The 14,060-nt window shown below is 40.3% G+C and overlaps 1 protein-coding gene and 1 long non-coding RNA gene across 3 annotated transcripts in view; one reads left to right on the top strand and one right to left on the bottom strand.

Moving 5' to 3' along the window:
• Positions 1–8,056, top strand: part of DLGAP2 (DLG associated protein 2) — a 180,352-nt gene extending 172,296 nt beyond the window's left edge. Inside the window, exons 12-13 of the mRNA XM_069974533.1 lie at positions 3,179–3,331; positions 7,394–8,056. Coding sequence (XP_069830634.1) covers positions 3,179–3,331; positions 7,394–7,612 — 372 coding nt within the window. The 3' untranslated portion in view covers positions 7,613–8,056. The remainder of the gene's footprint in view (positions 1–3,178; positions 3,332–7,393) is intronic.
• Positions 1–14,060, bottom strand: part of LOC138795454 (uncharacterized) — a 102,238-nt gene that overhangs the window by 78,957 nt on the left and 9,221 nt on the right. For both annotated transcript variants that reach the window (XR_011363613.1, XR_011363612.1), the window contains exon 3: positions 5,363–5,491. This is a non-coding gene — a long non-coding RNA (uncharacterized lncRNA). The remainder of the gene's footprint in view (positions 1–5,362; positions 5,492–14,060) is intronic.

Below are 14,060 nucleotides of genomic sequence, written 5' to 3'. Positions count from 1 at the left end.
CCCCCGCAGCGTGTCTGCGGGGGTCCCGATCGCATGGCCTGACTGCTGGAGGTATGCTCTTTACCTCCATGCAGTCTGATCTTCCATCTTCTGATACAGTCTGCACACAGGCAGGCTGTATCAGAAGATCGCCGATAACACTGATCCCCGCTATGCTGTGGCATAGCAGAGATCAGTGTTACTGATCTAATGTATGAATGTAAAAGTCCCCTAAGGTGACTTAAAAAGTGTAAAAATAAATAAATAAATTATTAAAAGTTTTAATACATGTCCCATAGCCCCCTCCCCCAATAAACGTGAAAATCACCCCCCCCCCCTTTCCATTTTATAACATAAAACACATAAAAATAATAAAGTTAATTAACATATAATATACCATAGGGTGCGTAATCGTCCGATCTATTAAAATAAAACAATATTGTTCCTGCACGGTGAACGGCGTGAACAAAAAGCGGTAAAAAACGCAAGAATTGATTTTTTTAAATTACATTTTATGTATAAAAAAATGAACAAAAAGTGATCAATACGTCTGACCTAGAAAAACTGTTACTAATAAAAACTAGAGATCCTGGCACAAAAAATTACACCCCAAACAACCCCGTAAGTAAATAAAATAAAAGCGCAATAAGAGTCACAATAGGGCCATATTAAATATACCTATTTGCAAAAAAAAGTTTTACTGCTAATAAAAATATTAATATGTTAGAAAACCTAGTAACCATGCATATCGCTGTGTTCAGACTGACCTATAGAATAAAGGAAAAATGTCAGTTTTACCATAAAGTGCATTACGTAAACATGGAACCCCCCCAAAATTTGCGGAACCACATTTTTTGACCCAAATTTTGGGGGTTCCATCATTCATTTTATGGCAGATTAAAAGATGCAATTACAAAGTACACCTGCTCCTGAAAAAAACAAGCCCTCACATGGCCCTGTAGGTGGAAAAATAAAAGTGTTATGGGTCTTAGAAGACGAGGAGGTAAAAACGAAAACGCAAAAGCAACGATTGGCCCGGTCCTTAAGGGGTTAAATAATGTTTTTTATGTTACACATAAAACAGTTTTTATTCTCAAAACTGATGCTAAAACTAAGCTGAGACTTCCTGCTGTGTCTGTAGTGATAAGAGGAGGCTGCTGTGAAGTGATCTGTACAGCATTGCAGCATTATGTGACACGTGTAGATAGAGGAGACAATAGCCACTCCCTGTTGAATGACCTCTTCAAGGGTCACAGAGCATGCTCAATGATGTTTCACATTCATCTCAAGGGGACAGACCTAGTCTATTGTCGTCTATGTCCATGAGGCTTGCTGTAAAGCATGTCACTAAATGCTGTTAGAACAGCGAAAAGCGACAAATCGGTCATCGTGATCTTTCAATATGTTCTCAAACCGTTGTTAGTCGGTCACTGAAAATTCGCAGATCACTTCGTCTAAACAGTCTTTCAAAGATTCACCCTATGTGTGAGATGGGCCTAAGCGATCTTAAAACTATCGCTATAATGATTTTTCAAATGGTTTATTTTTCTGTCTAAACACTGATTGTTATAAAAACTAAATCGGTGCCTCAAAATCGTTAAATGATCGATGATCGTGTAAAAGGACCATAAGGAAAACCACCAATATGAAGCTCAAAACCCAAATGACATTTTCTCTTTGACTGTGTATATAGTAGTGTAATTATACTATAATACAAAGTAGGGAGATGCTGACATCTAGTGGAAAATCTAAACTTTACAGATGTAAAATGTTTTCATCAACAATGATAAAGAATATATGTTACGTATTGGTTTTTATAGTGACACATCTTGCATTTATATCTCTTAAATGAATGTACTTGCCCATTGGTGGAGCGTTTCATTAAGGTGTTCAGGACAGTATGGCTAGGTTTGTGCAGTGCCAAGGAGCTCCGTGGTTAAATTATCTGCTAATTATACAGACAGCACAGGACCCGTCACAGATAGGATCTTTACATCGTGCCCACAGCTAACCAGTGCTGTCAGTTTCAGAGACAGGGATTTGCAACATAAATGCTGTACACACATTTAAATGCATTTTTGTACTATAAGTTCAAAGCAACAATTAGAAGAGTGCATTCAAAAGTGTCCATAGCTTTTATGCTGACTGCAATAAGGTGGTTGTCATATTACATATGGCCAAGGGCGTAGCTAGGATTCATGGGGCCCTATAGCAAAAAAACTGGACAGGGCCCCATGGATCTTGTATGCCCCCCCTCCACACACACACAAATACATACCTGGCACGGTGCAGTGCCCAGGGACGACTTCTCCCAGTTCCCGTGTGCAAGAAAGACATCACTCGTGAGCTGAGGGAATGAACGTCAGGAGACGGCACCGGGTCAGGTGGGTATGTGTATGGGGGAGTCTTTATGATTGGAGGTGCAATGCTGCCTCCAGCCAAGGGCTTCTTGCTCTATCAGTCAGAGCGCCACAGCATTTAACAGTTAAAGGGCCAGGGTCCTGCAGGCCCCATTGGTGCACGGGCCAGTATCAATGGTGTGGTCTGCTTTTATGGTAGCTACGCCACTGCATATAGCATATAGACGTCAGCCTCTCAGAACCTCAAAGTTGAACCATTGGCAATGAATTAATCATCAGTTCATCTTTTAAAGGGGTTGGCCACTTCTTATACATTATTACACTACTGATTTATTTAGAAAGGTCCAATACTTTGACTGATGGTGCCTTCAGGGATACACTGTTTTTTTCTTTAGGCAAGGGCCTCCGGCCACTCATTACAGTCTGCGCGTCCCCGCTGCGCTCCTCCTCCATCCCTGCTAATCACATGCTTCTCCTGGGCCAAACTTCCGGGGGACAGAGGAGGAGCACAGCAGGGACGCGCGACTGTAATAAGTGGCCGGAGGACCTTACCTAAAGGGAAAAATGGCGAATCCCTGAAGGTACCATAGATCTAAGTATTGGCCCTTTCTAAAAAAAAAATAATATATAAGAAGTGGCCAACCCATTTAAGTTTTCCCGTAAAACGTATTGATGTCCTATCTTCAGGTAGACCATCTGTAAAGGTCCTCTTAAACATGACGATCTTTAGCATGACGCAAATGAGCGCCAATAAGCAGGATCTGTGCGTTTTTTTAAACTATTACTTTGTAGTATATTAACTCATATTTTATGCAATGATTCTATCTTTTTACCTTAAGGATCCGAGTGCAATGCCTAGACCTACTTCACAAGACTTGGCAGGATTTTGGGACCTATTGCAGTTATCAATTGAAGATGTAAGCATTAAGTTTGACAAGTTGCACCAGTTGAAAGCCAATGATTGGAAACCAATGGATTCTCCTGAAAAGAAGGTGGGAGCATGCATAGCAGGAACATGTCCCATTCATCATAGCTTTACATATATTCACCACACACAAAAAATTACATCAAAATTTCTGCTCCTATAAATTTTTTGCTCAAAACATCTAATCATAAAAAACATACATAGCTTGCACAATATTATTTGCAATTTTACAAAACCCTTAAGGTAGCAGTTTTAATTTCTTCATTGTTTCATTTCTTCCTCCCTGCCATTTTAGAGTAATAAATCTTCTATTTTTAAATCAACATAGTAGTAAGTAGCCCCCATCTGTCCCCTCATTTAGAAGATAACCCCCCCCCATGCCTCCATATAATAGTAGCCTCTCTGTGCTCTCATATAGTAGTTAGGCTTTTCTGTGTCCCCACACAGTAATTAGGCCCCTCTGCTTCCATATGATATTTACGCCTTCTCCGTGCATCCATATAGAAGTTGGGCCCCTCTGTGCCTTCACATAGTTTTTTGGCCCCTCTGTGCCTTATATATATATATATATATATATATATATATATATACTTATATAGTAGTTAGGTCCACCATGTGCCCTTATACAGTAGTTAGGCCCCTGTCTGTGCAAGTAAAAAATAAATAAATAAAAACATATATATATATATATATATATATATACACACACATAAATATATCACCATACATATCACAGTACAATTACACTGTTACTGATCAAATCCAGTGTACCAATGATACCAGTATATAGGAAACAAATATTATAGCTACACCTTCATCACATAGTGACTAATGCCACCATACCATTACTAAAATTGAGTATATCAAGACCAATAATACGAGCAACAAGACCAATATTACTAGTATATGAAAAACACGTACCTGTATTAACAACACACCATGACCATTACAATTACCACTACAGAGTAACCAATACCACCTTACAATTACTAAAATCCAGTATACCAAGACCAATTATACCAGTGCATAAGAAATAAACATTATTGCCACACCTTCACCACCACATAGTAACTAATATCCCATACTATTACTAAATAACATCCACTATACAAATACCAGTATCCCTCCATACACTGAACCATAAAGAAGTACATACCAACTGTACACAGGCTCTGCACAACATATAAGTGATTACAGTGCAGTTACATCCAGCGACAAAGGAGAGATGGGGGGGGGGGTCATCTTCTCTGCCTTTTTCTTCTTCTGGATTGTCCATCATGAAAATTTCTCCTGGTGACATCTCTGCAGAATCTTCCACGATTTTAGACTCTCTTAGTTCCAACACTATCCTTACCTCTATACAGTCCCTATGTGTATTGCTTCACACTTTGTGTCCCATGTATTATTTACGTCCAATTTGGGCCCTCAGGTTGTTCTCTGTCTCCATATAGTAGGTAGACTCCTCTGTGCCCCCGAAATAGTAGTGAGGACCCTCAGTCTCCCATTTAGTAATTAGGCCACTCTGTCTCCCTATATAGTATTTAGGCCTTCTCTGTGTATTCATATAGAAGTTGGGCCCCTATATGCCTCCATATAGTAGTAGTAGCTCCACTTTACCTTTATATAGTAGGGACACCCCCTGTACCGCCAGACGGTACTTAGACCCCTCTGTGTCCCTCATATATTAGTTAGGCCTCCTCGTGTTCACATATAGTATTCTAGCCCCTCTGTGCCTTCATACTGTATATTGTAAGTGCTCTATGTGCTCTTATATAGTAGTTAGGTCTGCCATGTGCCCTTATATATAGTAGTTAGACCCTCTCTGTGCCCCAATAAAGTAGTTAGGTTCCCCTGTCTCCATATATGGAGTTCCCCTTATTTGTTCAGTTGCACCTTTGTCCAGTTCCAGGACATCCTTTCCATGAACCAGTGCCTAAAAGAGAGTCCATGCCTCTATTAATACATGAAAATATCCAGCTGCCCTTCGACACAGCTGATTGACACTGCATGCTGTTCTGTAGTCTATTATCTATGAGAACATCCATGTCCTTCTCTACCAGTGAATCTCAGGTTATTAGTACCCAGATGCACAACTTACCATAACTTTTATCAACATTGAACCGCATTTTCCAAATCCATACCACAACACTCAGCTTGTCCCAGCAGCTCCCATTCAGCCGTGCCGTGCTCTGCCGAACGTCCATTCGTGTATGGGGAGGACGGGTGGCTGGCAGGAGAAATAACAGACGTCAGTTATTGAAGGTTTATGGGGACCCTAACTTATGCTCATCTTCTATAGACTGTATTGTACTACAAATCTTGCTGTCATCTGTAATAATAGTAACAGTGCTGTTAAAGGGAACCAATCACGCCGAAATTGCCCCCATTGATAAGGAAACGTGCTGGTACATCAGCCAGCACGCTTCCCAAACATCCCCCTGTCCCCTCCGTCCCCTCTTTTGTTAGCCCGTAATCTTACTTTTGTGATGTCCCGCGCCGTATGCTAATCAGCCCTAAGTAGTCCGGGTGGGCTGAACTAGTCAAGGTGGGCTGTACTAGTCACGGGCCTGGGCGCTGTAATCACGCCCAGAGGGGCGTGATTCAAAGACCTTCGCTCCACCGACGTCATCTCTGGCCCGCGTTCACGTCGGCGGCGCGCCGCGTCTTTCGCATGCCGCGCATGCGCAGTACGGCGGGAGAAGATGCTGACGTACTGCGCGTGCGCGGCGTGCGGAAGACGTCGGCGTTGGAACGCAAGCGCCGCTAACGTCTTCCGCACGCCGCGCACGCGCAGTACGTCAGCGTCTTCTCCCGCCGTACTGCGCATGCGCGGCATGCGAAAGACGCGGCGCGCCGCCAACGTGAACGCGGGCCAGAGATGACGTCGGTGGAGCGAAGGTCTTTGAATCACGCCCCTCTGGGCGTGATTACAGCGCCCAGGCCCGTGACTAGTACAGCCCACCTTGACTAGTTCAGCCCACCCGGACTACTTAGGGCTGATTAGCATACGGCGCGGGACATCACAAAAGTAAGATTACGGGCTAACAAAAGAGGGGACGGAGGGGACAGGGGGATGTTTGGGAAGCGTGCTGGCTGATGTACCAGCACGCTTCCTTATCAATGGGGGCAATTTCGGCGTGATTGGTTCCCTTTAAAGGGGTACTATGTGACTATTATTCTATTATTGATGGGTTTGCATATATTTTAGGAAATCTGACGGAAAATCCTTTGCGGAATCCGCCGCTTGTGGACTGCAGCAGGTGCGCGTGTCTCCGTCCATGTCATAGACTCCATTCTATACATATTCTGTACAGGCGGATTCCTTTATCCGTCCAAAGAATGAATGTGTTCATTCTTTGGACGGACGACGGAATCCGCCTGTGCATATAATGGAGTCTATGACACAGGTGAAGATGTTCGCGCCTGCCACAGTCTACGAGCGGCGAATTCCGCGACGGATTTTCCATCAAATTTCCTTAGTGTGCACATACCCTTAGGCTGTGTTCACACATAACCAAATTGCAGCAGATTTCACAATGCAAGTTTGCAGCAAACTCAACTGTGATTCCCGTACTGTCAATTTGAATAGGTTTACATACTCGCAGCAGAATTTTCATCCCACTGTGAGTATGTTAACGCCACCCCCTTAACCTGCCACCACCCAATGAATACTCTACCAGTCCACATTCTGGCTTTCTTCTGTGGCTCCTGGCATCCTGACGTCTCACTCAGCCAATCAGTGGGTGCAGCGGGACAGCACACTGATTGGTTGAGTGGGACGTGAGGGAGCCAGGAGCCCTGGATGCAGGCCGGAGCGCAGAACGCCAAAGTATTCACCGGGCCACAGGGGGTTAAGGTGGGGGTGGGGTTTACATACTCGCTGTAAACCTATTCAAACTGACAGTACGGGAATCACAGCGGATTTCGCTGAGATTTCGTTATGTATGAACACACCCCAAATTTGCCTGTATTAACAATGGTGCAATAATTGGCTCAATTGTGTGTTTATAAAGAAGAACATGCAATACACCAGAGCATGATTGCATTATAGATGGGAGATAATTCCCTGCTGAGTTATCCAGTCTAACCACTTTCCTCCAAAAAATATAACCATTTTATATCATTGTAGGATGACAAGAAACCCCCACCTCCAATACCAAAGAAACCTTCCAGGGGAAAGTTCCCTGTCACTAGAGAAAAATCTCTGGATCTACCTGACCGTCAAAGACAAGAAGCCAGAAGACGGCTAATGGCTGCAAAACGAGCGGCTTCATTTCGGCAGAATTCAGCCAGTGAGCGTGCAGACAGCATTGAAATATACATACCTGAAGCCCAAACTAGGCTTTAAGAACAAAGCACTGTATAGGTCTTTTTTAAAAAAAAAAACACCATATTTGTACAGTTTGTAGCACACCTGGTCCTTTTAGTTAATCTCTCTACTGAATATGCCCTTGTCATTGTGCTCTTTGTGCCATAAGCGCAGTGGAATGCTCTTTCATTTCCTCCGAGTTTTGCTAAACTCATCGCGGAAAACTTCTCGTTTTTGTTACTCCATGCCTGACTTTAGATCAGCTCACATCGCATAGGGCTTGTTGAGATCTCACTTCTCCGACATGTTCTCAGAGGACAACGTGAAAAACCTCTCAAGATGGAACCCAGCGTAAAATTCTTGGCTATTTCTATTTTTATAAAATTACATGATCTTTAGAAACAAGAATAACTAAATGGGTACATCTCACCAATCATTAGAGGCATTAGCTTTTCCAAGTAGAAGGTGCTACACATTAGAAATGCAGGGGAATATGAATGCATTGCTCTCTGACCTCCTGTTTATTCCATGTAGATCATTATATACGATAGGTTCCTATGCTGCTCCTAGTCACACTACCGGGTTGCACAACCAGTCACTAATAATCTAATGCATTTAGTTCCTTGGAAATGTAGAAATTTGGCTTCTTGCATCTGATATGGAACCCTACGTTGGGCGAACCCCTTTCCACTTTTTAATCTCAATACAAGAAGACTTCCCGATTGTATCGGTGGAAAGAAACAAACAGAATGCCTTAATAAAAAGACCTTCTAAGACCCAGTGTGAAACGGATAGTCAATCGTTCCTTCCATGGACCCTACACTTCTGTTTACATCTGTCTTTATTTTATTAGGTATATAATTTAATACACTGTTGTATATGCTATATAAACACCCACCCACACAAAGCTATTCATGTCGACAGGGGCATCCTTACAAATATGAATGTTTGCTGTTTAAAAAAAAATGCCGGTTGTAAAGTGGTAAATAATTATTATTTTTTTTTTTTAAATCATGACTATAAGTGGTAAATATCTTTCCATTTTGATGGTTATTTTAAAAGGTATAGTAATAGTGATATGTGGTTTACACCTGTAATTTATTAATTTATTTATTTTTATATAAATTATTTTTCTTCCTTAACCAGAATTACCATGAATAACTTGATTGTCTCGGAATACGGCAGCACGGCACATGCAAAAATAAAAGGGAATGTAGCAAATTTTTTTCACATCTCCTGTATGCAAAAATATAAAGAGGAACCATGTAACCTCAGTGTTCGGTTTAGTTTCTTGTCTGATCTGTCATAAAGCTTCCCTTTATGTGTGTGGCTGACTAGCAGAAAGGGCTTATTTTTCTCACAGCTGCAACTTGGTTGAGGGGGGGGAAATATATAACTGTAAATGTCGCAAACTTTAGCTGCTATATCCTTCCAAGATGGCAGCTATTTGTGGTTGCAAAACAAACTGGACAGATATAAGGCGTTCAGACCCAAACACATAAAGCCTTAAATAGTATTACCCGTAATAGAATGCATTCATAATATTTAGTAAGAATTCTAACCCACAGACTACCTACAGTGTTTTTAGTAAGTAGTGTTGGTTTATTGCTCCTTTTTTTCCTAATTGAAGCCTTACAGTTACAGTGGTTGTTTGCTTTAGACTATTTCTATATACTCTGCTTGAAAAGGCTAAAGGCCCCCATACAAGTTGGCCCTAAGTATGTGACTGTCTAATATCCATAGGGTGGTCTACCGGATCTTTCTCGGCAGAGGATGTCCGGGAGGAGAAGGATCGGGTATATTCAAACCGGATCCCTTTGTTCTCCCCAGACATAAGCTGCTGCCGGAGGTGTCTAGCTGTGGCTTTCTGTTCTCCTTTAGGGTAGCTTCACACGTACCGTATCGCTGCGTTTTTATTGCTGCGTTTTTGGTGCGATTTTTACATGCAAGTTTTGATTTTCATATGAAAATCATGTGAAAATCAAAATGCGCATGTAAAAAAGGCAGCATAAAAACGCAGCGTTAAAAACGCAGCGATACGGTACGTGTGAAGGCACCCTAAGCATGTATGGGGGAAGTGGGGCAGAAGCAGATGTCAGCTGAATGAGTGTTTAGCATTCAATTAAAGGAAGTGTTTGGGCCCCAATACTTAATGGTACTTTTTTGTACCATTAAATGCCTAATTTTTCCAGCAGCAGGCCTTCTAGTTCAATTGGGGAGACCTGCAGTTAGAGATTCGATTGAAGTAATTTAACCTCTTAAAAGGAATGTGTCACCAGAAAATGACTTACTGTATAAAAAGTGATTTAATGTTGAACATATTTTTGAAGAATTTTTTGTGACTTTTTTTCAAATTTTCCATGTTGCCGGCTATATTATAAAATAATCCTGATATTCTGCAGTTTATAGTCTCGTCACTGGGGCTAAAACTAAGCTGAGACTTCCTGTTGTGTCGGTGGTGATAAGAGGAGGCTGCTGTAAAGTGATCTGTACAGCATTGCAGCATCATGTGACACCAGTAGATAGAGGAGACAATTGCGGCTCCCTCTGGAATGACCTCTTCACAGGTCACAGAGCACGCTCAGTAATGTTTCACATTCATCTCAAGGGAACAGAGTCTGTCTATTGTTGTCTATGTCTGTGAGGCTTGCTGTAAAGCATGTAACTAAATGCTGTTAAAAACAACTCCCCATAACAATGTAGAAACAGTGAAATAAAAAAATTACAGTCTGATAATAGAAACAGATTAGAATAAAAGAACAAGTTTTAGTATCTGGCTCAAATCAGTAAAAGAAAATCTAGGTGACACATTCCATTTAAGCAAATTGCTAAAGTAGGCTTAAAGGGTCCATTTACTAAGAAAGACTATCTGACAAAGATTTGAAGTCAAAGCCAGGAATGGATATGAAAAGAGGAGAAATCTCAGGCTTTACTTTATGACCTGATCTCTGTTTATAGTCTGTTTCTGGCTTTGGCTTCAAATCTTTGGCAGATAGTCTGTCAGATAATCTTTCTGTGTAAATGGACCCTAATGGAACATGCAGTGTTCACTTTCGGTGGTACCATTTCAAATAGACAAATGCATAATGTGTGGCTAGACATATGAAAGCGTATGCCTATACAGCTGTATATGTCTACTACATTTCATACTTTTTTGGATCAAGTTTTATTGAAGCTTACAGTTATTTGGTCATTCATTGTAATAATGCTTGACTTAAAAGTTTGACTTAAAAAAAAAGGATCTAAATAACAATCTTCTTAGAAACAATGTTGTTTCCTTGAAATACAATAGTTGTGTTTCCAAATAAATTAGGGATTTGTTTAGAAAATACATAGTGAATAACCAAAAAAAGATAATAATCTATTCTCTTAAAATAAATAAACCATATAAAATTTGTTTATTTTTTTTATATTTTATCACAAATACTTAAGTCTAATCTATAGCATTATAACAAAAATATAATACGAAATACAATCAAATGTCATACTTCTATTTACTACATGACATATATTTGTAAATATAATCTATAAAATATATATATATATATATATATATATATATATATATATATATATATATATATATACAAATGTATCTACCCAAATGGCGAAGTTTAAATGGGGGAAAAAAAAGACAATTTATCAAACATGGTATAAAGTAAAACTGGCTCAGTTGCCCCTAGCAACCAATCAGATTCCACCTTTCATTTTCCAAACAGTCTGTGAGGAATGAAAGGTGGAATCTGATTGGTTGCTAGGGGCAACTGAGCTAGTTTCACTTTACACCATGTTTGATAACTCTCTCCCAATGAATATGTAAACTTCCCTATATTAATAGGAAAAGCAAGGAACTTATCCGTTGTTTGCCGGCTTAGAGAGAATTATGTTATGTTGTTCCCAAACTATTTATTTTACAACAATTTACTCTTCTCTAGTGTGAATGGCCATTTGGATATTCACACCAACTTGTGACTACTTGTTTGGTTAGAAACCAGCTGAAATTAGAAACCAACAAAAAGAAGAATACTTATTATTCTGCTACTAATGAAGAAAAACTGAATCTGTATGTAAAACTGGCAAAATCTGCCTGAAGCCAATTTGTCAAGGGCCGAACACTTTTAAAGGGTCACTTAAAAAAAAAAGTGCTCCTCCTGACAGTACAGGCCTTATTAGCAGCACAGTAAAACTATAACATTAGTTACTTAGAATGGAACATAGTAATGTACATGCAATTGCTCAAAACCAAATCAATATAGTCAGCATAGTATAAAGTAGTACTTCCATTTTTATTGCATACATAATCTATAGGGTATTTTTATATGTAAATAATCTTTTTAATATGAACCATTCTCCCTATGAGGTCTCACACATATGACCGCACATCCATATTCAAGTGCATTGATTACATGTAAGAATTCAATGACCCAAGGAGACACATGGAAGCTCCATAAGGCAATATATATCATATGATACATACTATACCCTGTACACTAACATATGCATCTAAATACTCTGCACCATTCTTAACCTCCACACCATTTTTTATGTCATCTTAGAAATTTGATATCCAAAAAAAAAAAAAATCTATCATTGGCACCAGAGAGCTGCTTTACATATGCTCCAGACAAAGCAAGGTACTATTTATCATAACAAAAATATTATATTAATGAACGTCCTAAACCAAGCAGATATTTGTAATCAATTTCCCCCCCTCTCCCTGCCAGCTGGACTTCTCCTTTAAATGGCTTGAAATTCACCTGCATTCACCCAGCAGCCCATAGTAATGGTTCTCAGAGATCAATGCAATATATATGTACTGCATTGATCTCTATGACAGACATGTACTATCATTGAACCCCAGGTGTATGCCAGAAAGAAGGTGCAGATTCGTCCCTTCCTCCTGGCATACTCCTGCCGTATCCCAAGTTACCTCATGGGCGGGGAGGTGGGGGCAGTCTTGATAGATGTCACCCATAGTCTTTATGTTGTGTCATTTACCTTATGACCAAAAGTCTAAAGTGCTGAATCTAACAAGACCATAAAGACATTAAACTATCATCAGCACATTTCCCAAATGAGAATATCAGTAGCTAAATATAACCAAACAGCTTACAGTATATGTTAAATGCTGCTTTTGAAAACTCTTCTAAGCTAAAGTGAAGCATGGCCAACACATGTAATCTTGGAAAATTCTGCCAAGCCTGAAGCTGGGAAACCCACAGATTTCAGTGGAGTTATTGTTACATCAGTAAAAGTAATAGCAACTGGACACTAAGTAATATTAAAGTGTACCTATCATTTAAATGTAATTTTTTAGAAAACAAAAAATATCAATAGTACAAGCGAAAGAGTTTCCTTTCGTATTCAAAAACCTGTTTTCCTACTACCCCCCTCATTTCAGAAGAAGCAAGAATTCTGTGTCAATTATACTGTATGCAGGGGGGAGGGGATGAGGGGATGAGGTAGCGCAGAGAGGAGAAAAGGCAGCCCTGCAAAACCCAACATCCTGCAATCTTCTCTCGCCAAGCTCCAAGATAAGCACTGACCTTTCTGACCTGTGAATTCAGCGTTTTATGTGCCCAGACAGTCTCCAAACTGTACAGCTGCTTGTCTGCTCTCTAATCTCCCTCATCCCTTCCCCCCTCCATAGATTGTAATGGATTCAGCAAACCCGTCTTCACTTTGCTTCTCTGTCATGAAGATGGCTTTGCCTGATAATCAACAGATCATAAGTGAGGTGGGGAGGTAGGAAAACAGCTTTTTGGGTACAGAAAGAGGCTTATTTGCCTAATAAAACCTATTACAGAGTTTCTTAATCCTCTCCCGCCACTCCACTGTTAATTAATGTCGCTGCAGCCTATGCCCAAGGCTGCAGCGATGTTAATTAACGATCTACGATGACACAGACGCAGGAGCTGCACCTGTGTCATCCGCGGCGGGTCCCGGATATCAGTGATAGCAGGTGACCCGCCACAACTCTCAGCACCAGAGCCACGCTCCGGTGCTGAGAGTTAACCCTATAGATACTGTGGTCAGCACGACCGCAGCATCTATATGGGATCACTATGATCCCATAAGCTGATGTCCAAAAACGACCAGGCATCAATGACCCCAGGCCGTGAAAGGGTTAAAATCGCTTGTATCATTGTACTATTCTGCAAAAAAAAAAAAAATTAAATGACAGTTACACTTTAATGACGTGTCAAAACGTAACAATAGTGTTTTTAGGTCTTTTATTGAAGTTCAGTAATCTTTTTGAATGGGAAAGAAAAAGAACCAAGCGTTGACCTATTTACCAACCATAATTTACAACTGTAGAATAATTTTCTATCATTTTTAGAGACAAGAGACAAACAAAATAACTATAAAAAATGTTACTATAAAATGTGTTAATGTGCCAAACAGAACATTGATTGTATCAACCTAATAATGAGATACTTACTCTGATAAGGCCGGTGTACACAAGTTAGTGTATACTACCACAATG

Source organism: Dendropsophus ebraccatus, chromosome 6 (genome assembly GCF_027789765.1).
Source record: "Dendropsophus ebraccatus isolate aDenEbr1 chromosome 6, aDenEbr1.pat, whole genome shotgun sequence".
Lineage (NCBI taxonomy): Eukaryota > Metazoa > Chordata > Amphibia > Anura > Hylidae > Dendropsophus > Dendropsophus ebraccatus.
The sequence above is the reverse complement of the archived record's forward strand: the minus strand, read 5'-3'. Positions and strand labels throughout refer to the sequence as shown.